This window comes from Ovis canadensis, chromosome 2, assembly GCF_042477335.2.
Source record: "Ovis canadensis isolate MfBH-ARS-UI-01 breed Bighorn chromosome 2, ARS-UI_OviCan_v2, whole genome shotgun sequence".
Lineage (NCBI taxonomy): Eukaryota > Metazoa > Chordata > Mammalia > Artiodactyla > Bovidae > Ovis > Ovis canadensis.
In genome coordinates, this window is record NC_091246.1 from 152629426 (window position 1) to 152655395 (window position 25970).

General features: G+C 37.3%; 1 protein-coding gene across 1 annotated transcript in view; it reads left to right on the forward strand.

The window, feature by feature from the left end:
- The window catches only part of KCNH7 (potassium voltage-gated channel subfamily H member 7), a 531172-nt gene that overhangs the window by 366875 nt on the left and 138327 nt on the right, over positions 1-25970 (forward strand). Inside the window, exons 3-4 of the mRNA XM_069574330.1 lie at positions 7476-7631; positions 24317-24745. Of these exons, the coding sequence (XP_069430431.1) occupies positions 7476-7631; positions 24317-24745 (585 nt within the window). The remainder of the gene's footprint in view (positions 1-7475; positions 7632-24316; positions 24746-25970) is intronic.

The window sequence follows — 25970 nt, forward strand, 5'->3', positions numbered from 1 at the left end:
AATTATCCTCCAATTAAAAAAAAAGAAAAGGTTAGTCCTACTAGATTAGGACCCCACCCTTATGGCCTCCTTTAACCTTAATTACCTCCTTGTAAGTCCCTATCTCTAAATACAGATGCATTGGAGGTAAGTCTTATTCTAAGACTCCATAATAGTTTTCTCTCATTCTTTAGGTCAGAAATTGTTCAAAAGCAGCATTGATATCAGCAAACAATGACTTATAAGATGTGAATTGAGGGCTATATGAAAGGTCTTATCCATACAACCAAAATATTTCTTCTATATAGAGGCAGCATTACAACTCATCTTGGGATAACTGTTGTTTTTCACTATTCCCCTTAAAAAAAATTATCCTGAAGGTGGTAATCCATAATGTTATCAGGAGTTCTATAAGAGGTTAATATTTCTAATGATGCCCCTCACTGATAAAAAGAGGTTCCTAATTTTCATCTTGGAGGCTTTGAGAGAGCAGAGGAAAATGGAAGAGGTTCTTGAAAAAAAGAAATAAAAGGAAATGTTTACTTGCTCCATTGTGTCCGACTCTTTGCAACCCCGTGGATTGTCGCCTGCCAGGCTCCCCTGTCCATGGGATTTTCCAGGCAAGAATACTGGAGTATGTAGCCATTCCCTTTTCCAAGAGATCTTCCCAACCCAGGGATCGAGCCTGGGTCTCCATGTCTCCTGCATTGCAGGCGGATTCTTTACTGCTGACCCGCCGGGAAAGCCCCCATAGGAAGCATTACATACTGAAAAGTCAAGTACAAATTTTGCTTGTTTCTCACTTGTGCCTCCACTTGACAATATCTTAAATCATTCATGACTGGATAGCTTTCTCCATCTAAGAAGTGTAACAGTCCTTTTTGCTTTTCTAATAGGCTTTTCAATTAAAAAACAAGCCTGCCCATTTGATAAGGCCTCTGTTTCCCAAGATCACTATGTTTAGTTTTTCTTCTAGGACAGGTCACAAATGGTATTTTTTAAAATCGTCAAAGACCGCCTTTCCCCACCAGTCTACTGAAAAGAAAGGAATTTAAAACTCTGTGACATTCACCAAACCTCTCAACTCAGAGAAGAAAAATCTCCACGAGGTGCTGAGAAATACAAACAATGTAGCTTGTGGTTCCTAGAAAAGTAAAAGACTAGAGGAAATTACATGTAGAGACTTGAGAGTTAGCTTGCCCCTCTGGAGACCCTCCATCAAGGAGCAAAAGTAATAGCTCACATTATTCACTTTTGCTCTATGACAGGTACTGTTCTAAGAGTTCAACTGAGAAGTGTGAAGCTTGGACTGTGAATAAAATGCAGCTTACTTTTATTTTTCACCTTCCAGTTAAACTGTATTCACCCAAGTAATTCAACAGTGACTTTGGAAGGTGTTTGGCAGAGCCTTCCTTCATGAAGTCACTCTCAGATAACAGGTCGATAAAAGGTCAGCTTTTGTTATGAAAATGGTCTCAATTATAAAATTACAATTCCCAACCAACTTCAGGTCTTAAAGCAATGGGAAAACAGCTTCAACTTCGTACCCTTTATGCCTTCCCCACGATCTACAAGGTGTGGCTCCCTACTTTATTTGCTGTCCAAGCCTATTCTATGCCACAAACACCACACTGCCTAAACCACACTGGCTTCCACACTGTTCCTTTAGCTTACAATCCTAAGGATTGTAAAGGATTTTGCACTGGCAAAGTCATATAGCCCATTTTACCATTTCCTAAATGTCTTTGCTTACATGTCATTCTGAAAGAGAAACATTCCCTTGATACTATTATTATTTACCATCTTATTCTCCAGTCTTTTTCTTCATTGTACTTTTTTACTTGATAGACTGAATACTTATATGTTTACTAATGTCTCCCTTAGTTGGATATGTTACACAAGTTCAGGACCTTGATCTGTTTTCTCATAGCTGTTCTTCTCATTACCATCTGAGAACTTTGAACAGTACCTGACCCAATATTAGGTGCTCAGTGTACATTTTGGGGGGCTTCCCATGTGACTCAGTGGGTAAAAATCTGCCTGCAATGCAGGAGATGTGGGTTCCATCTCTGGCTCAGGAGGATCCCTTGGAGAAGGGCATGGCAACCCACTCTAATTTTCTTGCCTGGGAAATCTCATGGATAGAGAAGCCTGGCAAGCTACAGTCCATCAGGTTGCAGAGACTGAGACACAACTGAAGCGACAGCATACACATACACCCACACATTTTTTTTTTATTTCAGGGTAAGAATGCCCCATGAGTATAAACTGTAGAATAAAGCATCTCTAAAGCAGCTCAAAGGGAGGAGTCTTGATATTTTATTTTAAAATGTGGCTAGGAGTTTATTAATAAAAGAGTAATTATTCAGATTACTCCAAGTTTGCTTACTCTATGGCTACCATTAAAAATTAATATTCTAGGCATTTTATTAAAATGAGCAGCATTCCTTCTAAGCAGCCTTTCCTGCTTTGACAATGTTTTCACTCAGGAGACAAAACATGGAAATGAACCTGAGTCTTACTAAATTAGTATAATTGCATGTATAATTTTATAATTATTTGATGTTATTATAAATAAGCTGTTTCTTAGAAAACATTATTAATTTCATTTTAATATAACCAATATAATATAACTTTCTTTCAACAAGGTCTGAACTCTTTAATTCTAGATTTTTTTTAATTCTCTTATTTAAACATTATAGAAAATGTCTATTTTTGTCTTCATGACTAAATTAGTGTTTGCTGGGTTATGCTTCCATTTCTCTGCTTCCACTGTTGCATTTAACAAAAATATTTAGGATCACAAAGTAATGACTTCTTAGGGTAATGTTGCTTTACAAAAGTAGTGTCTTAATAGAACTTGGAGTTTGTAGCATTATGCAAGCTAAATTGTTCTTGCACTGTAAAATGCATTTGATTCTTCTCTTATAAATTCCATGTATCTCCTTTCAATATCTGCTTTCCAGGAGTCTATGCAAGATTGATGGGGACATTAAATTCAAAAACTAAAAGAGAAAAAAAATGTAATGTGAGTCTTCAGTTGACTTTAAAGGAGATATATTGCTTAATAGAAACATTCAGGGAACAATGATAGGGGGCAGTAAATCCTAGATTAATTACATTTACTCAATGTGCTATAGAGCTAATTCATATAGCCAAACTTTTTTACAAAGCACTATCATTTCATGATTTTTTGCACTGGACAGTAAATGTACAAGCATTAGTGTCAAAACACAGGATTTTGCCCCTTACTACCGAAAGCAAAATTACTCTGCTGTATTGCAAACCTAGTAGATGTCTATCCGTACATCTTTTATTAATTAATTTCTCAAAAATCTGTCTTTCATATTTTATTATACAGTCAGCAGTAAACCTCATATGTTGAAAGATTTGAAACTGCTAAGTAACAAATCTGTGAATTCACAATGATATTCTAAATGATCCAGGAAATGTCATTTTAAGTGGTAAAATCAATATGTATTTTGGTTCATTAGCAAAATACATAATGGCTATTTCCAGCATCTCCTCAGATTTTCTGTTTAACCATTTTGTATTGTGATGCCTGGCCTGAAGCAATTCTATTTTTAGTTCTAATGGAACAGTCTTAAATTGCTTATTTTCTGTTTACTAAAGTCATCCTGTTTGTTACCATGGAAACTATGACAACTGCTCCAACTAACTATTTTATTAAATGAATTGAAGATGTAGCTGAAGACTGTGAAGGTGCAGCACGTCATTCTTAAAACGTATTTTCTGACAACTGCAAAACTATGACCAATCTGTAGGAAAAAATGAAATTAATTATGAATAAGATCTTCTACATTTCAAATTAGGGAGGCTTATCTACATTTGAAAATCTGAGTATAACTAGCACATAGTCTTCCCCAACCTACAAAGACTATGTCTTTTAAAAGTGTATCTGAATATCTATTCATTGGAAATTGGAGCACATTAACCCATTTATGAAATAATTTCATAAATAATAATTAGGTCTCCAGGGCCACCCTCAAAAGCCCTTTGACCTGTAATGTCTCAATCTATAGCAATATTAGCAATAGCCTTTGTTCTCAGTTCTGGCAGCAGGAGACAAGTTTCAGAAATGTGAAGAAAGGGAAGAGTTTTCCCATACCGCAGTGCAGCTGTCTCCAGCCTCTTGGGTTCCTCTTATTACCAACTTTCTTGGGTTGCTCCTGCCCAGTGTCATTAAAGCGAATAAAAGAAGACTGAGGTTCAGTTCAGAAGCAAAGGAATACTTATTCTTTGATCTAAGAATAGAGATGTGCAATCACCTGCTTTAGAGTCCAAGCCCTACCCACTTCAAACATTGTGGGTAGGACCTCTTTATAGGGTTCTGTCTGCATTGGAGAAGGAAATGGCAACCCATGCCAGTGTTCTTGCCTGGAGAATCCCAGAGATGGGAGAGCCTGGTAAGCTACCGTCTATGGGGTCGCACAGAGTCGGACACTACTGAAGCGACTTAGCAGCCCCAGCCCCAGCTGCTGCAGGGGAAAGGGGTGGAGTTCTGGTGAGTGGGGCGGGGCTATGCTACTCTCGCCTCCAGATTGTAGTGTTAGGGATACAGTGACTCCGCACAGGCCTAGGGAGTTGCAGTGTTAGGCGCAGCCATTTTGCACTAGCAACTCTGGTCTGAAGTGCTGAGTGCAAGGCCTCTGCCTGAGGCATCCTACTAGCAAGTGAATCTAAATTAAGCACGGAAGAAGAGCTTAGATTTTATATAAACACGTAGATTCCATCTTATTTTTCCTGTGGACCCTGTGGGTTTGCAGAGACACTCTCACTTTTGCACATCTTTTCTTCAGAGTTTAACTTCCCTTCAAGTTTCACTTGGTGAAAAGGACTTCCCTGGTGGCTCAGACGGTAAAGTATCTGCATACAATGCGGGAGATGGGGGTTCAGTCGCTGAGTCAGGAAGATCTCCTGGAGAAGGAAATGGCAGCCCACTCCAGTATACTTGCCTGGAAAATCCCATGAATGGAGGAGCCTGGTAGGCTACAGTCCATGGGGTTGCAAAGAGTGGGACACAACTGAGTGACTTCACTTCAAGTTTCACACTTCGATCCTGCTTCTACATTGAACCATCATTCTCAAAAGTCAAGATGTTCCCAGATAATTGTTTAAAAAAGAGGGAAAGCAATCAAAATACTCTATTGTCTGAATGATTGAACTCTTCCTGAAGTTTTTGCATTTTAAAACATTCGATTTTTTTTACCGCAAACAAATCCCTAACACATAAGATTTCCATAACCACAACTAAAGAAAATATTCAGAGGGTAAATGTGTGAGGAAACTGCTGTGAGTAATCAGGCTAAGAAATCAGGCAGAAGTCGGTTGATATGAAAAGTCAGCTTCTTTACTGTCTTCCCTAAATCTTGGATCTTGGGTTTTCTGTTCAAGGATGGATGGCAGTGGTTAGCTGTAAATTCAGTCATCTTTTTGTTCATTTAATTTCCAGGAGATTTTAATAAAATGTATCTTTTAGCCCTATAATTGTGCTTTTAAAAGAATGTCATCTTCTTGGTTAAAGAGATCGAATTAACACAATAACGTAGACAAATATTTTGTTCTTATTTTCTAACAAAATACAAACCAAACAAAATCACTGTGATTTGAACATTGTGAATTTTACACAAAAAAGGAAAGAAATATTAAGTTCAGTTCAGTTCAGCCACTCAGTCGTGTCCGACTCTTTGCGACCCCATGAAATGCAGCATGCCAGGCCTCCATGTCCATCACCAACTCCTGGAGTTCACTCAGACTCATGTCCGTCGAGTCAGTGATGCCATTCAGCCATCTCATCCTCTGTCGTCCCCTTCTTCTCCTGCCCCCAATCCCTCCTAGCATCAGAGTCTTTTCCAATGAGTCAACTCTTCTCATGAGGTGGCCAAAGTATTAGAGTTTCAGCTTTAGCATCAGTCTTTCCAAAGAACACCCAGGACTGATCTCCGTTAGAATGGACTGGTTGGGTCTCCTTGCAGTCCAAGGGACTCTCAAGAGTCTTCTCCAACACCACAGTTCAAAAGCATCAATTCCTCGGCGCTCAGCCTTCTTCACAGTCCAACTCTCACATCCATACATGACCACAGGAAAAACCATAGCCTTGACTAGATGGACCTTAGTCGGCAAAGTAATGTCTCTGCTTTTGAATATGCTATCTAGGTTGGTCATAACTTTCCTTCCAAGGACTAAGCGTCTTTTAATTTCATGGCTGCAGTCACCATCTGCAGTGATTTTGGAGCCCCAAAAAATAAAGTCTGACACTGTTTCCCCATCTATTTCCCATGAAATGATGGGACCGGATGCCATGATCTTCGTTTTCTGAATGTTGAGCTTTAAGCCAACATTTTCGCTCTCCTCTTTCACTTTCATCAAGAGGCTTTTTAGTTCCTCTTTGCTTTCTGCCATAAAGGCAGTGTCATCTGCATATCTGAGGTTATTGATATTTCTCCCAGCAATCTTGATTCCAGCTTGTGCTTTTTTCCAGCCCAGCTTTTCTCATAATATACTCTACATATAAGTTAAATAAGCCGGGTGACAATATACAGCCTTGATATACTCCTTTTCCTATTTGGAACCAGTCTGTTTGTTGTTCCATGTCCAGTTCTAACTGTTGCTTCCTGACCTGCATATAGGTTTCTCAAGAGGCAGGTCAGGTGGTCTGGTAGTCCCATCTCTTTGAGAATTTTCCACAGTTTATTGTGATCCACACAGTCAAAGGCTTTGGCATAGTCAATAAAGCAGAAATCGATGTTTTTCTGGAACTCTCTTGCTTTCCCGATGATCCAGTGAATATTGGCAATTTGATCCCTGGTTCCTCTGCCTTTTCTAAAACCAGCTTGAACATCTGGAAGTTCACAGTTCACGTATTTCAGTTTTTCTCATCTTGAAAAAAAATCTGAAATTATTTCCTTTTTCTTCTTTAATTTCTTGAACATGAAACAGTAAATTATTGATTCTGTCTTAAATATGTCCTAAAAAAAGAATTATTAGGACTTATTTAAGACAGAATCAATAATTTACTGTTTGATGTTCAAGAAATTAAAGAAGAAAAAGGAAATAATTTCAGTTTTTTTCAAGATGAGAAAAACTGAGTTATCTTTATTGTTTATACAGCTATACTTTATATAGATTCAGAATTAATCAAAATATATAAAGGCTAAGAGTTATTTCTAGAAATGTAAAAAAATTGTCCTTTTTTTAAAATTAAAGTGGTGAGTATAAGAACAAATGAGATTTGATATTCTGTCTTTCCATAATGTAGTAGTTCAATTTGCCTGTAAAATCTTTCTGGCAAATTTGTGTATTTTTGTGTAAATATATATGCAATAAAATATGAAATGAGAAATTAAATTTTTAATTGAATTTCACTGATCATTTAGGATAGAAAATTCTACAGGGCTTTATTAGAATTTTAATATTACTGACACTTCAAAATGAAGACATAATTTTGACCTTATACTCATTTTTTATCTCCTTAGGGTCCACTTTCATTTGTAATACTCACATAATTCCAGTGAAAAACCAAGAGGGCGTGGCTATGATGTTCATCATTAATTTTGAATATGTGAGAGATGAAGAAAATGCTGCTTCGCCAGAGAGGGTAAATCCAATATTACCAGTCAAAACTGTAAACCGTAAGTAAATGACAACACGTACATGTTTATTTTATGGTAAATCTTATTAACAGAGTTGCTAACATGGAACTATTTTTACATTTCATCTTGTGATACTGAATTCTTTTCATCTGAAATTAATTTAGGATTTTGCATCAATGTTCATCAGGAAAATCACTCTGTAATTTTTGAGGGTGTATGTGGCAATTTCACTAGGTATTATTATCAACATTATAATTACTTTGGAAAATAATTTAGAATTTATTCTCTATTTTCCATGCTACATAAATAACCACTTCAGTTTTTCAATTGTTTTAATCAAATAGAGACTGCATTTTATTTTCCAATTTTTATACATCTAATAGTTTTCTCTTGTCTAATTGAGCTGGCTATTACCTTACAACGTATTATTAAAAAGAAATTGATAGTGAAGGTCACTTATTCCTGATTTTTGTGTGAATGCAACCAGTGATCCCTGTTAATTCAAATGATGACATATGGCCGAGTAGAACATGTTTTGTAATTTTATGGACGTTTCCATGTGCTTATATTTATTAATGGGTGTTGAAATTTGTAAATTACCTTTTCAGCATCTTTGGAAACAAATTTGCTATTCTGTTTCCTTATTTTTATGGTAAATCTTATTCATAAAGTTCAGTTCAGTTCAGTTCAGTTTAGTCGCTCAGTCGTGTCCAACTCTTTGCAACCCCATGAATCGCAGCACGCCAGGCCTCCCTGTCCATCACCATCTCCCGGAGTTCACTCAGACTCACGTCCATCGAGTCCGTGATGCCATCCAGCCATCTCATCCTCAGTTGTCCCCTTCTCCTCCTGCCGCCAATCCCTCCCAGCATCAAAGTCTTTTCCAATGAGTCAGCTCTTTGCATGAGGTGGCCAAAGTACTGGAGCTTCAGCCTGGAACTGTTCTTTTGTCCATGAAAGAAGCCACATTTGGGCATGATGTTTTTTATCTTGTAATATTGAATTCATTTCATCTAAAATTAATTTAGGATTTTGCATCCATACTCATCAGGAAAATTGCTCTGTAATTTTTGACTGCATATGTGCAATTTCATTAGGTATTATCATCAACATTATGATTACATTAGAAAATCATTTGTAATGTCTTCTCTATTTTCTATGATATGTAATAATAAAAAATAGTTTGGGGATTATCAGTCAGTTCAGTTCAGTCACTCAGTCCTGTCCAACTCTGTGACCCCATGGACTGCAGCACACCAGGTATAACTGTCCATCGCCAACTCCCAGAATTTTCTCAAACTCATGTCCATTGAGTCTGTGATGCCAGAATTATATGGGCTTTAAAATTTAAGTATAACTCCCCTGTGAAATCATCTAAACCTGGTACTTGTTTGTGGAGTAGCTTTTTGACATTTCTTTTCCTCCAGAGGGGCTTCCCTGATATCTCAGTTGGTAAAGAATCCACCTGCAATGCGAGAGACCAGGGTTCAATCCCTGGGTTGGGAAGAACCCCTGGAGAAGGGAAAGGCTATTGATTCCAGTATTCAGGCCTGGAGAATTCCATGCACTGCATAGTCCATGGGGTCCCAAAGAGTCAGGCGCGACTGCGTGACTTTCACTGTCACTGTTCCTCCAGAGATTAGACTATTCAAATTATCCTAATCAACTATCATCAGTACCTTTGCAGTCCTCTGCATGCTTAGTCCTTTACCATTCAGTTTGTCGGTTTAAATTATAGTATTTCATTCCCCATTTTTACCAGATGATGAGCTTATATTTCCTTCTCCATTCCTTTGGTTGCGGTACTTCTGGCTTCTCAGAGGATATAATTTACATACTTCTCACTTTGGTTTTGCCTTAAATTTCTAGTGAAATGTGTTCAATGCTCACCACTTGGCTTTTTGTTGAAGTTTCGCCAAACAAACTTCATGGAAAAGTTCATCCATTTCAGGAGATGTTCATAAGTAAATCAACATGGTTTTTCTGTAGCCTTCACGCTTTGAGGACAGTCTGGGTAGATATAAGCTATTTGGTCCACACTTTGTTGCCCTGTGAACCTAGCAGATAGTGTTCCACTTTTCTTTCATCAAATTTTCCTAATGAAAAATCTGATGCCAACCCTTGTGTGCCCTTTGTAAGTGATTTTGTTACTTTTCTTTCAAATGAAAACAGACTTTTAAAGTCTAAAACTATTGCTTCTATATGTCTAGGTTTGACATTCTATGTCAATTTTTCCAGATGTATGGTGGGCCCTTTCAATATGTACATTCAATTCATGTTATAGTTCAGGAAATTTTATTGAATTATAATTTTAATAGCTACTTTCATTTGGTTTATTTGTCTTCTTCAGGGACTCAAATAATAAACTCAAGTAACGTTGCACCTTCTTTGCCTATCTTTCATATCCACCACTTCCTTTCTGGTCCTTTTTTTTGCCTTTGTTCTATTTTATTTTCTTAACTTCTTTCATTTCTGACCTATATTCTTATGGTTTGCTTGTAATTTGATCTTATTTTTTTAGATAATTGTGTCTTTTTTCTGTTTTGAATGTATTGCCTGTATTCTTTCAGTCTTGCTTTGCATTTTCTTCTTTGTCCAGATTTTATTCTATGTTCTTGAATTCCTAATTTATAATCTTATTTCATATCTCTAATTACTGGTATAAAATTTTAAATTTATTTTGGGGTGCTATATACCTATTCTGTCTTATAGCCAGATACATAACACACTTTCTTCTGCATGTTTTTATTCCTGTTTCCTGTTTTTCTCTTATGATATCTTTGTACAGATATTAGAGTTTTCTTTGTACAGATATTAGAGATATCTTTGTACAGATAATCCATTCATTAAGGATTTTCCTGGACGATCACTAATGAGAAATATCTGGTGGGGGGGGGGGAGAGAATAGGTCTTATTTGAATGGCTTCTTAAATTTTTCAGTTCAAAATTTAATTTGTGTATAGCAAGGAGTTTGTAAATGTGTGGGTTTTGTGGAGGAAGTTTCTTGTTTTTAAAATATATGACGCTAGTTGATTTCGTTGTTTGTTTGTTTTTGTCTTCTGTTATTATTCTGTTCCTTCGTATGTAAATATGGAGAACTTATATTTATCTGCTTCCTTATTTCCGAGCTTCCAAGGGACATTTCCACCTTTGAAGATACTTCTCTCTCTCCAAGAAGTAGTGCTTTTCCAAAGCTTACATCTGGGTCTTGTGCACTTTTCTAGCCACTTTTATTATCCCCCTTTTAACCAATGCTTTCTCCATTAAGGTCACAGAATTTCTCTCAGTATTTCTTACTCAGTGTGAAACTGTCTTCTTCTAAGAGTAAACTCTATTTGATATGTGTTCCATTACTCTAAGGAGATGTTGGTGCTCCCATTTTTTCCACTTATTTTCTGCTTGATATTGTATTGTGTTCTTAAGCAATTCTTTTGGTCTTGGGCAGTTATTTCCCTGGCTACATGTAAATTAAAGTTTGTAATGTCTTGCTCTAATTACTCTTTAGGCATAGTTTATAAGTATTTTTATTTGCCTCCCTTATTGATCTTTGTAGTTTTTAGGAGGATCTATGAGCAAATGAAAATTTAAGTTACTGTCATCTGTGGGAAACTGGAAGACTTATCCCAAAACTTTAATATTGAAAAAATAAATTGTTATACTATATTTAAATCAGATAGCTAAATATATGTAAAATAAAAAAACCCAGTCCCAAAGCCTATGTTGCAAAATGAACTATACTAAATCAAATGTACACCAGCTAAAAAATTTTCATCGTATCAGTTGCTTTCTTTGTTGCATCTAAATGACATTATATTATCCTGTTAAGGCAATACTGGGACATAATATATTCAATTCAGTTCAGTTCAGTTCAGTCGCTCAGTCGTGTCCGACTCTTTGCGACCCCATGAATCGCAGCACACCAGGCCTCGCTGTCCATCGCCAACTCCCGGAGTTCACTCAGACTCATGTCCATCGAGTCAGTGATGCCATCCAGCCATCTCATCCTCAGTCGTCGCCTTCTCCTCCTGCCCCCAATCCCTCCCAGCATCACAATCTTTCCCAATGAGTCAACTCTTCTCATGAGGTGGCCGAAGTACTGGAGTTTCAGCTTTAGCATCATTCCTTCCAAAGAAATCCCAGGGTTGATCTCCTTCAGAATGGACTGGTTGGATCTCCTTGCAGTCCAAGGGACTCTCAAGAGTCTTCTCCAACACCACAGTTCAAAAGCATCAATTCTTCGGTGCTCAGCTTTCTTCACAGTCCAACTCTCACATCCATACATGACTACTGGAAAAACCATAGCCTTGACTAGACGGACCTTTGTTGGCAAAGTAATGTCTCTGCTTTTAAATATGCTATCTAGGTTGGTCATAACTTTTCTTCCAAGGAGCAAGCATCTTTTAATTTCATGGCTGCAGTCACCATCTGCAGTGATTTTGGAGCCCAGAAAAATAAAGTCTGACACTGTTTCCCCATCTATTTCCCATGAAATGATGGGACCGGATGCCATAATCTTCGTTTTCTGAATGTTGAGCTTTAAGCCAACTTTTTCACTCTCCTCTTTCACTTTTATCAAGAGGCTTTTTAGTTCCTCTTCACTTTCTGCCATAAGGGTGGTGTCATCTGCATATCTGAGGTGATTGTTATTTCTCCCAGCAATCTTGATTCCAGCTTGTGTTTCTTCCAGTCCAGCGTTTCTCATGATGTACTCTGCATAGAAGTTAAATAATATATTAGTGTAATACAGTTCCAATATTCTGAATATTTTACTCTGAACGATATCACACTTGGGAAAAACTATCAAAACTACCAATTTGTCAGTCTCCCAGTTGACATTTATAACAAAAGTGAAGTACTATAAAAAATTAGTATAATACCAAGATTTGTTACTTTAAGTTGATTACTATTTTTGCTTTCATTATATTTTCTGCTAACAAACTTCATCACTATTGAATGGTTCTCAAGAATATACTTTAGGCAATTTCAGGTTGTATTTTGATCATCAATGTCAATAAGATAATTTGTTTTGGGGGAAGCCTAGTTTTGTTTCTTTTTTGTCTTCAGAAAGTCTTCATTTCTCCCCCAGAATAGTTGTCTTTCATGGTCCATCAAATTGGATGAGAGTGAAAAAAGGGAGTAGTGTATTAGTTGTATGGCAAAAAAAAAAAAAAGCATTAAAAAAAAAGGATTCATTTCACACTGAAATACAAACAGATAATTGAAGCTTTGATTTCTTGAATGGAAGATAATCTCTACAGTAGCCTCCCAGAGTGTCATACATAATATATGCAACTTTATACCATGATTAAAATAGCATCTCTTGTGCAAGTCACAGCAAATTCAGTAGCGATTGTTCCTTATTATGTGAACATGAGTGGTTTCCCTACACTGCAGCTGTCACTCAGACAGGGAGTCATTAGAGAGAGTACACATATGCAGATACAATTGTTTCCAGAGCATTACAAAGGCCTATTATTTACAACCATTATACTGGTTTTGATTATACCTTCTGTCATTATATGCTCTAAATTTCTTTTTACTTGGTGTCAATTTTTGAAGAGTTGATTATTAAATCAAGCAGAAAAGTTTAGGACAGACAAATTATATTTGGTAGCTTCTAATACTATCCAAGTTCTACTTTATATCATTTCTAATCTTTGGAAAATTCCTCTTTTTTTCCCTTAAAGCATAATTTTGCTACCTTTGTAAAATAATATATTGGCTATATCAAACATTGTTGCTCAGTTGCTGCTGCTGCTGCTGCTAAGTCGCTTCAGTCGAGTCTGACTCTGTTTGACCCCATAGAGAGCAGCCCACCAGGCTCCCCCATCCCTGAGATTCTCCAGGCAAGAACACTGGAGTGGGTTGCCATTTCCTTCTCCAATGCATGAAAGTGAAAAGTGAAAGTGAAGTCACTCAGTCGTGTCTGACTCTTAGCGACCCCATGGGCTGCAGCCTACCAGGCTCCTCCATCCATGGGATTTTCCAGGCAAGAGTACTGGAGTGGGGTGCCATTGCCTTCTCCGTGTTGCTCAGTTGGTGGCCACAAAACAAATAAACCAATGAAAAATAAGAGAAAACCAAATTTTGATACACCCCTTTCTGCAGAAAAATTTCATCTTTCAAAAAGCTTAATTTCTTATTTAAATAAGGAATATAAAAGTGTGTGTGTTAAGTGGGTGTCTGGGGGTGTATGCATGCCCTTAGTATTGGTATTTAAATGAAAATAATAGGAAAAGGCTACTGTTTATTTGAGAAGATGTGGGTATCTATAAATTTAACTGCCTCTCCTGAAATGTAGACACAATTTTTTTAAAAATGTGAAGTGACAAGAAATACAGATGAAAAGGAAATGAAGTATTAAATTGGGAATATTAAGTAATAGGAAAGAAGTTATTAGTAAATACACAATAGGAAAGATACATCATGAAAAGACACTGTGATAAATTGGGTGGAGTAAATTGTGGAAACTTAGAGACTTGTATTGAATAAAAAGGTGAATCAGTTCTCAGTACTAATATCTAGTTTCTGAATCAGGAACACAACACAACAAAAGTAAGCAGCTTTCTCTGGGAAGAATTAATTTTTCATAAACTTAATCTCTGTTGAAGATATAGAACCAGCCATAAATAGATGACTTATTTTTCCTGGAAAGAAGAAAGTACAGGAGAGAGTATTATCTAGTAGGTCTAACTATCAAATTAATAAATACTGCACAATTGTGTTGATTAATTACTCCATAATGAATGTAAATACCAATTATAATATATAATTAAACCTTTTCTGACTGATGGTTTAAACTCTGTAATCTGAATAGTGGAAATGATACTGAGTGCAGGATAAAAATCTACTTTCCTACCAAATAAAAGGGGATCACATCTAAAGGAAATAATAGCAATGCAGCAATGGGAAAACGTGTCCTCTATTTTTCCTGCTCTAATATCTGTTGCTATGAAATATTTGTACAACATGGAAGATAGCCAAATTATGTGTTCGTGCTTACACTATTTATTTCAAAGTTAATTGTCATCAGGTTTAGGAGGTTTTTGTTTTTATTATTTTAAATAAAATATTTTAAAGTTTCATTTTACAAGTGTATTTAAATCTAGTATTTCTTCTATTTGATAACAGAAATCTAGGATCACCAGTCTGGTTCAGACAGACACACATACACATTCTCACTTGTTAAAAATCTCTTTAAGGTGTTTGGGAAACCTAAATTAAACAAAAACAATATACAACCCAACAGAAAATAAGTATATTCCATCTCCTTTTTATGTCTTAAAACCAAAAAGTCAGTTTGAGCCACTATAAATGCTGACCTTAAGTTCATATCCCCAGATAAATTTTAACTAATCACATTCACTCCTCTTATCAATTTAAAATAGCTTTTTGTTTGTCTACTTAATCTACTGCTTCCATCACAGGCAAAAATCCATGAAGTTTTCTCATTTTACTAAACTTGAAACATATCGCAATAAGAAAACAGGCCCATGTTTAAGTCTTTTTAGTCACAGAAAAATAATGAATTTTATCATTTAGTGATTACACTACAAGTAAAAATTGCACATAAAATCCTAATTTTTATAGATAATTTTCATCTCTTTCCATTAATAAGTATTTCAAAACCTCACCAAGGTTTTCATGACTCTCTTCTCAAATCCACCTCCTTTGTCAGACAGAACACCTCACCTTCCACATCTCAGAGGGCTGAAGGAAGTCTTTTCATCAGCCCACCTTCAACAAATATATCTCATTCCTGGTGACAAATAAAGAGCAAGAGAGGTGAGGGCTATGGAAAACTAAAGAAGTTCACCTTATTTTAAGTATCCAGGAGCACTTAAGCTCTACTTCATAGGAGGAATGTTGTATTTTCTTCCATATCCCCCATTTTGCAAATAGTGAGTACCTATTGGCTCAGTTGTAAAGAATTCACCAGCCAATGCAAGAGATATGGGTTCAATCCCTGAGTCAGAAAGATCCCATGGAGAAAGAAATAGCAATACATTCCACTATTCTTGCCTGGGAAATCCCGTTGACAGAAGAGCCTGGGGGGCTACAGTCCATGGGGTTGCAAAAGAGTCAGACACGACTTAGCAACTGACAACAATAACAATGCATATTTGTAGAATGCATAAATTTATGAATAAGTTATTCTTTGTATTGAGTAATTAAGTCATTTTTCCTACTGAATGAGCATTAGTCAGTGATTCTCCTGTACTGAGACCATCAACATCATCTTATAACATGTTTAAAATGTAATTTGTTGGCCCTTACACTAGAACACCTGATTCATTAACACAGAAATACAGCAATCTGTATTTTGAAAAACTCTTCAGGTCATGCTGACACATTGAAGTTTAAGAACTACTGTTCTAGGTTATTCGGAGAAGGCAATGGCACCCCACTCCAGGACTCTTGCTTAGAAAATCCCATGGACGGAGGAGCCTGGTGCTGCAGTCCCTGGGGTCGCTATGAGTCGGACACGACTGAGCAGCTTCACTTTCACTTTTCACTTTCATCATTGGAGAAGGAAATGGCAACCCACTCCAGTGTTCTTGCCTGGAGAATCCCAGGGACGGCAGAGCCTGGTGGCCTGCCATCTATGGGGTCGCACAGAGTTGGACACAGCTGAAGTAACTTAGCAGCAGCAGTTCTAGGTTATTAATGGTTTGATAAAAATATAAAGATACATTTTAAATGAAACTAAACATAAAAATAAAGTTAAAATTTTATGGTATCTTATTCTCACAGTTATTTTCAAAAGTGAACTTTTTCATTTAATTTCATTAAGGTACTATAAAAGGGACTCCATCATCTTTGAAATGATTAAAAATATACTCTCCAAATCAAAAGAGAATTTTTACTTTTATGCTTACTAAAATAAAAATTTGAATTACTCTGAAAGCTTTGACTGAAGCAAAGTCTATACACACAGAATACAGTTGGTAATTTAGGCAATTATCTAGTTAATTTAAGACAGTAAAATGTATTCGTGTGCTTTGGACTCAGTATTCTGAATAATTGACACATAAAACATGTATCTTCCTGAATAGCTATGTTACTCCCTCATATTTGTATTTCAGTGCTCAGACCTCAAGCTAAGGAACAAAGACATTTTCTGTATAGCTGGTTTATAAAGGGCATTCACAATGTTTTTACTATTCTCCATTGGAGCTGAAAGTCATTCTTTAATTCAAAGATGAAGAGCTGTGGTAGTAATATAGAGTTTCCCACTCAGCAAGCATTACTATAGAAACAATCCTTTATTCAGATGAATTTAATTAAAGGTTTTACAACATAACTAATGTTTACTATTATCATGTGTTTGGAAGTTTCCTGTTTTTAAAGATTAAATTTGACATAGAAAAAGGAACCATGACATTGTTGCTAAAAGAAATCTGGGAAAAGTTCAGTCATAAGTTGCAATCAACTTTATATCATGCCCCCCCCCCCAGGATTTGGGCAAAATACATGTTTCTAAGATCAAGATAATTACTAATCATTGAAAAAATTATGCATTATCCTTTTGTTAGCAATGAATGTTAATGACAGCCTAAATGAGCATGTCCACATCAGAGTCCCTGTGTGCATACCATTTGGAAGAATTTGTTACTTAGCAACACCCAAATTAGGGACAGTCCCTATTTACACAGCATGAGGGTAACAGGTGTCTGTACCATTTGTGCTCAGAACACTCCATCAAAAAGTTCCTGTTGATTGTAACAACTATTAATACATGGTCATCTTGGGTCAAACTAGGTACAAATGTCATTACTTCTGCATAACATGAATGGACTCTTTAACTTGGCATTTTGAAAAGAAAGAATTCTATAAAAGAGAAACAAATAGCAGTATTGTAAATCATGCATCAATTTATTAAGCAGTTAATACTGGAAACCCATTTAGGTATTTATAATTCTAATGTGTTTGATTTCATTTCCAATGCCTCCTTGTGGAGGGATTTTTGACCTTGGATGGCTAAGAGCAGTCCACCAGCCTGTCCCACTTTCTGCCTTATCTCCCTTGTTCTAAACCTATGTTTTCTGCTTCTTCGCCCTCAGGAGGAGCTAGCTAGGTTGGAAGCAGTGCTTCTCAGACATAGTCAGACTTTGTGAACGTGTTCCAGAAGTTCTCTGCTGCTGCTATGACTCCTGTGGCTATTCTCACTCCTGCTACATCAGTAACTTCCCCTGATCTCCACACACATGATCTTTGCACATTCCTTCAAGATTCCTGTCTTGTCCTATACTTAATGCCTTACTGTGAAATGTTTCTTTTTCTCCAGTATCTCTCACCCCAGGAAATGTCCCAGAAGTCTAAGTCTTTCAAGGCATTACAGATCACATCTGCTCCTTTAAAGGGTCCCAAATTTAGTTGCAGGTTTACCAGGTTGATGGACACCTGGTCACCTTTTGTTTTCACAAACACCAGGACTACACTGGCTTCACTGCCCCATTTGTCACCCACTAATCAGGTTATCCAGGTCAGTACTGAGTTCACTCTGAATAATGTTTTTTTGGTTTTTTTTTCCCCCAGTCAAACTGCTAGCTACTGCCTTCTTTGATAATACTATGGGTTGCTCTAGCAGCCCATGGGCATCACCATAGACTCCTAACACGTTAGTAAGTTAGACATCTCCTCTCAGGGTGCCTCTGTGGAAATTTCTTCCTGAAAAGGAAAGTCAGATATTTCAATTATTTTCCCTGTTTCTCCCATCAAATTTGATATGTTTCTCTCTCTGACTCAGAGATTAAAATTATATTTCTCTGCACATCCAGAGCCAGTTGGTTGGAGAAAAGTCCCACAGTGATTTTAAGGTTTCCAATTTAAATGCCAGATGTGTGAATACTCTGGTTATGGAAAGGTACATTGATATTAATTCATGAATTCTTTTGTGTGATAGTGAAAGTGAAAGTGAAGTCACTCAGTCGTGTCCGACTCTTTGCAACCCCATGGACTGTAGCCTATCAGGGTCCTTTGTCCATGGGATTCTCCAGGCAAGAATACTGGAGTGGGTTGCCATTTCCTTCTCCAGGGGATCTTCCCAACCCAGGGATCGAATCCAGGTCTCCCACATTGCAGGTGGATGCTTTACCATCTGAGCCACCAGGGAAGCTTACTCAGATCCCATCATTTTTTTCAGACCCTAGACTGACTGTCCTTCCCCATCTGTACCATAGGCACTGTGCCTGACACTCTCCTCAAGGCAGGGACAGATGCAGAAAATATTGGCCCCTGCAGGTACACAGCTCCATCCCTCACTGGGAGTTGTAGTCAAAGGCAGGCACCTGCCTTATCCAAGGTCATGGCCCTTCCCATGGGATACCTGTAACCAGTGACTAGCTGCAACAGGAAGATACCTGACTTCATTTTGGCATATCTCTGAAGGACAAGTCCAGCTCCACAGCTCCCAAGAGAACAGGCTGAAGTTTTAGCTGCATTTTTGTATCAGTTTAAATAACTTCCTCTGACCAGTCCTGTCTTCTTTATTTCCTTTTAGGCGTGTTTCCTGAGGACGCGTCCCCAAAACTCTTTTGCACAGTCTGTTTTCACAGATCCAATCAAGATACTTCCCAGCACTCCAAATGCTTTGTGAGGGGAAGTATCTCTGGCTGTGACCTTCACAACCCTGCCCCCCAGCCCCGTATGCACACACACATGTCCTCTACGTACCCCAATTTAGTCTCTGGTTTGCGTGACTTCTTGAAAGTAAAATTTTTCCCACTTTTTCAGTTTATAATCCAGCTAAGCAGAACCAAGCAAGGGTAATATCTTTTAATTGATATTTAACTTGAGTTTAGTAGTAAAATGATTAAGTAGTCAAAAGTTCTAAGAGTTTGTGGAAATGATGTGAACTTAAACCAAGGGAATGGGGAATCTATAACTGTGAGGAAATTCAGTGATTTAGCAATATATTGAGAACTTTTTAGGAATATTTGGGTTTTCTGCAACAAATGTACTATTTCTAATATTCCTATGTATAGTCTTAAGTTAGCGTCTTATTTCATGTCAAAATTAGCACAATAGTTTTCTTCCAAATTTTAGATTAGAATCAGCTCTGGCTGAGTGAGGGAGGTGAGGAGAGAGAGACAGAGAAATAATTCAGATTGCTAAAAATTTCTCAATTTGGAAATTTTGATAAAACCATTTCCTAAAGTCCCATTATTGCAGGAGATAGGGATAGAAATTTAGTTGTGATCATTGTAATTCTGTGAGAACTATGATTAGCTAAAACTAGATGTAAAGAAACTCAAAAATGTAAGGAATATTTCTTAAGAGTCAGCTAGTCCTAGAGGATTCTAAGGGAGGTTAGTGGAAGAATTTCAGATGGAGGAGATTTTGTTATTCAACATTTGGGATTATAAAAAATGTGTGTATGCATTTATCTACATTTATTTAAAGGAGAGATTTATGATTCTCAATAGATGGTTGTGTGAATATTTATGGAACAAGAAAGCATGAAATCTGGGGTAAAACTGAAATTAAATCAAGGAAGCTGCTGTTTTATTTTGATTTTACCACCCTGATTTCCTATTTGACCCGGGGCCAAGTATTTAACATTTTTTCATATATAGATTGAAGTCATAATTATAGGTTTCAAAACAGAAGGACACTGGGAATATCTGTATCTTCTTGGTTGAGATGTAAACAGCTCTTATTTAAGTGTTAATGCAGGGTGTATGAAGATGCAGCTTACAAATTTATATTCAGCAGTTTCATAGAAGGTACATGTCCTGAGAAAGACATTGTCATGATAGTTAATTATAAGTTCATGTATAGTAGAAATATCTCTCTCAAGTGAAAAATGATGCCTTTAAACAAAATTATGTTCATGTCAGTAGTTCATCAATACATATAATTGTTTTAGGGAATGTGTTAAAAGATGTATAACCACCCCCCCCCGCCCCGATTCTATTATTATTTCAGACCTATTGAACGTTTTAGTAGATAGTAAGCTAAATAGTATCTCTTTTAGTTATTCAAATTAGAAAGCAAATATATTAAAATATGGAAGCAACTTACAAGGCGGTTTTTTAGTGTTAAGAATCATAAGATTATACTTATCTATGTTTTATATTTGATGCCTGAAAGTGTTAGCATTGACCAAAATTCTCAACGTTTATTCTTTCCGGATGAACTGAGGTTAGACAACTAAATCTGTAATGCAATATAACATGGTCATATTAACCTAGTGATGCAGAAAAGACCATCTGTACCACCTTGGATATGACTAAACTGTAGGAGCAATCTAAATGCCTTGTGCAGTCATTAATTTAAGAAAGGCAGGGAATTGTTTTTAAATGTGGAGGGTAATGTAATGGATGAAAAATGAATAAAAGTAGGCACTGACCTCAGTGCATTGTAATAAGCTTGCAGAATTGATTTGTAAACTGCTTTATAAGTCAATTCCAAGTGCATTAAAAACTAATCAAATGACTTTGATGCAGTTCACTGATTTTTAACTTGGCAATTTACTTGAGCATATAAAAGTTGTTAGTAGAATTATATAAGAATGCTTGCAAAAGAGATGCTGTGATGTACTGTTATTTAATCATATATGCAGACATTGGTTACTGTCACCTACTAATTAATCCAGAGCTTAATGTTGAATGTACCTGAAATTTGTGCACTGTGTCCTGTCTTTTATCAGAAAGATAAATTCTATTTCAATTATATTTGCCACTGTTAACTACTAGCACACAAAACCTAACAGTAAGAATTTAGCCTGCTTAATTCTAATATTTTCTGTAATCAGTATTTTACATAAAATTCACTAGATGAGGAGGAGTTTGAAAACACTTCTTTGTATGCTGTAGAATCAGAATGATAGCAATTAATAACCTCTGGAAAAAAGGCGACTTAATTGCATGTGTTGTATCAGGTATAAAGGGCATGATATAAACTTCATCATTTTCATCAGCTATTGGATTCTACTCAGTTATTTTGATGAATATGAGTAAATACAGTTCCAGGAGGCTATGTGTATATGCTAAGTTGCTTGAATTGTGCCCGACGCTTTTCAATCCTATGGACCATGGCCAGCCAGGCTCTTCTGTCCATGGGATTCTCCAGCCAAGAATACTGGAGTTGGTTGCCATGCCCCGCCCCAGGGGATCTTCCCAACTCAGGGACTGAACCTGCTTCTCATGTCTCCTGCATTGGCAGGCAGGTTCTTTATCACTAGCACCACCTGGGAAGTCTACTAGGAGGCAAAGATGGTCTACATAAGTTGGTCAGAGCAATTGAATATCCTGGTTTTTCCACAGTCAAAACTGAAGCACATTATCAGTTTAGGATCTGCTGGTGAAAATTCATTTACCATGCTCAAGCATTCTGTTAGAACTGGGATTTGGTGAGCAAAGTAGACAGAGGCCCTGCCTACAGTCCACTAGGGAAGAGAAATGTTAATCAGAAATCAGTAAGTGTACAACTATGAGCTGTTGTGAAAATTACAAAGGTGATACTAATAGTTCTGAAGGAAAGAAGAGCTTCCCATAGGAAATGACTTTGGAGCTAAAATCTGAAGGTTGTTTTTATAGATTATGTATAACTGAATCACTCAGCTGTACACCTGCAACAGCTGCTACTGCTGCTAAGTGGCTTCAGTCATGTCCGACTCTGTGCGACCCCATAGACGGCAGCCCACCAGGCTCCCCCATCCCTGGGATTCTCCAGGCAAGAACACTGGAGTGGGTTGCCATTTTCTTCTCCAATGATGAAAGTGAAAAGTGAAAGTGAAGTCACTCAGTCATGTCCAACTCTGTGCGACCCCATTAACTGCAGCCTACCAGGCTCCTCCATCCACGGGATTCTCCAGGCAAGAGTACTGGAGTGGGGTGCCATTGCCTTTTCCACACTTGAGACTAACACAACACTATTAATCAAAGACTTCCCTGGTGGCTCAGATGGTGAAACATCTGTCTACAATGCGGGAGACCTGGGTTCGAGCCCCGGGTTGGGAAGATCCCCTGGAGAAGGAAATGGCAATCCACTCCAGTACTCTTGCCTGGAAAATCCCATGGACAGAGGAGCCTGGTAGGCTACAGTCTATGGGGTCACAGAGTCAGACACGACTGAGCGACTTCACTTTCACTTTCATTAATCAAAGAACCTGCCTACCAATACAGGAGAGGTAAGAGACAAGTATTTGATCCCTGGGTTGGGAAGATCCCCCAGAGGAGGGCATGGCAACCACTCCAGTATTCTTGCCTGGAGAATCCCATGGACTGAGGAGCCTGGCGGGCTACAGTCCACAGGGTTACAGAGTCCAGACACAACTGAAGTGACTTAGCACACACACATGCATACTCCAGTATAAAATATTTTTTAAGAAGAAAGAAGTGCAACAGATTTCCATAAAAAGAAAATCCTAAAGGATGTACTGAGTAGGAAGAGTGAAAATTATCAAGCACAAGGAAGCCCTGAATCTAAAAGAAGCATAGACCTCTGGAAGAATTATAAAGTTCATATGGCTGGGTCCTAGAAAGGAAAGAGGAAAAATCAAGCTCCAGATAGTAGAGTTAGTATTATCTTCATGCCCAAAGCAAGAACTTACTGGGAGCAGTAAAAGGTTAAGCAACAGTCTATGTGGTCAAAAGTTGTTTTTTGTTTTTTTTTAAATATATAATTTTTAAAGGATAGACAATATAATGCAAATATGGAAAATGATATGTATCTTATTGTAAGAAATCCGGTGAACCTTGATTCTCTCCACAGAGTGAGAGCAATGGAGATAAAGAGAAGTAAAAACATTAAAAAGATATTCAGGAGGTAACATGAACACAGCAGATTAATTGGATATGAAGGATGGAGTAAGATGGAATAGTAACTACTAGAGTAGCACTCATCTCAGGCTTATCCAACTAGATGGACTATGAGGCCATTCACTGAAAAAATAGGGGTTGGATTTTACTACCAATAAGTTTATGTGTTTATTAGCTAATATTTTAATTTTTAATATTTTAATGTTTATATTTAGTTGCCCTTCTAAGCATCAACCATTCTGAGATACATATAACATTCCATGCCATATTCTTAGATGGTACAAAAACTAATCAAGGCAAAGAAATTCTTATGTTTACAACCCACTCTGAAACCCAGTGTTTTTCAGGAATTCCAAGCAGAATGAGGACCATTTCATACACAGTTAACTCCACTTTTTCACGTCAACGCTAGACTAACAATATCATCCAATATAAATCTTTTAGAATATGTCGGGCCAACTCCTTACTCCAACCTCATTCCCTTTCCTCCACTTCCAATACTGTGGCATCCTCCCCTCCATAGACCTCCCACACACATGCACTATAATCTTTCCTGTGTCTGGCCCTTTTACACATAGTATCCCATCCCTTCTTTTTCTTTCTAAACTGTACTCTAATTCTGTTTCCCTTTAAGAAAATGGATGTATAGTGAACATATTTTGTAATTTATTAAAACAAAAAATCATCCAAATAATGCTTTTGTATCAGTGGAGTATATCTAACCATCAGAAACATGGTAAAATTATTTCACTATTTTCTTACAGCTTATATGATAATTTATATCGGTCCCAGAGACGTTTTCTACCATAAACCACATTCAAACTGTAAATGACTTAAGCATTTGTTAATAACTTTTTACATGCTAGTTAAATATGTATCAGCAATGTTTATTTGTTTGTTTGAAGGGATATATATCCTTTGTCGTGTAATAATGCTCTTTCCTATGTCCATTTGTAGGGAAACTTTTTGGGTTCAAATTCCCTGGTCTGAGAGTTCTCACTTACAGAAAGCAGTCCTTACCACAGGAAGATCCTGATGTGGTAGTGATTGAGTCATCTAAACACAGCGACGACTCCGTAGCCATGAAGCACTTGAAGTCTCCAACAAAAGAAAGCTGTAGCCCCTCGGAAGCAGATGATACAAAAGCCTTGATACAGCCCGGCAAATGTTCCCCCTTGGTGAATATCTCTGGACCTCTTGACCATTCCTCTCCTAAAAGGCAATGGGACCGACTCTACCCTGACATGCTGCAGTCAAGTTCCCAGCTGACTCATTCCAGATCAAAGGAAAGCCTTTGTAGTATACGGAGGGCTTCCTCGGTTCATGATATAGAAGGATTCAGTGTCCATCCCAAGAACATATTTAGAGACCGACACGCCAGTGAAGGTATGTTAGTAATTTTTTTAATACAGAAACTTATATTAAGGGGTAAGGAAAGGTAATTTCTGTATTGTGTTTAATTTCAACATTAACCCTTATCTTGTGAAAAAGAAATGTGAGTAGAATCTTTTAAAAATATCAGTTCTACAGAATTATTACTGATTTCTTCCTTGAATCCTAGTGACTTTTTTTTTTTTTTCTGGCCTCTTTATCTGAGGTAGAATGATAACTATTATCTACTTACTTTATGGAGTGTTAAACAACTAATGCTTAACATAAGATCTGTTTAGATGATAACACTATCATCTCAAACATAATACATTGTGCTGCATTTAGTAAATAGTCAAGAACTGGTCAAAAAGATCACTGGTGCGCGATCATAGGACTATTTTACTGACCAGCTCTTTCTGAAAGGAAAAGGTGTATGAAATATGATATACTGAGTGATAAGAAAGCTATACACTAATTGGGGGTAGGGAGGAGATAGGAAGGGGGAAGGGGCTCAACCAAAAGCAACATGAAATGCAAAGTCAAAATTCATTATTTCTCTCTGCCCTCTTCAGGACAAAAAAAAAACAACTCATCATTAACATGATAATGATAACATTTGTTGAGTATTTACATGTGTGAGGTGCACACATTAACATTAACTCATTTAATTCTTATAATAACCTTATGAATTAAAATCTATTATTAAGTCCAGGATTTAATAGATGAGGAAACTAAGACTTAGAGGCATTCCTGGTGGCTCAAGAATCTGCCAGCCAGTGCAGGAGACAAAACAGACTAGGGTTCAATCCCTGCATCAGGATGTCAGGAAGCTTCCCTGGAGGAGGGCATGGCAATTCACTCCAGTATTCTTACTTGGAGAATCTCATGGACAGAGGAGCCAAGGGGTTGCAAAGAGTTGAACACAACTGAAGTGACTTAGCATACAAGGCTTAGATATGTTACATAAATATCCGGTCCTAGTTTATGAAGTGCCAGAAAGTGTTAGTCTCTCAGTCATGCCTGACTCTTTGCAGCCCCATGGACTGTAGCCTGTCAGCCTCTTCTGTCCATGGAATTCTTCAAGCAAGAACACTGGAGTGGGTACCCATTCCCTTCTCTAGGAGATCTTCCCGACCCAAGGACCGAACCCAGTTCTCCTGCATTGCAGGCTCATTCTTCACCATCTGAGCCACCAGGGAAGCCCTTTCAAACCCAGGACTGGTCGCCAGAATCCACAATC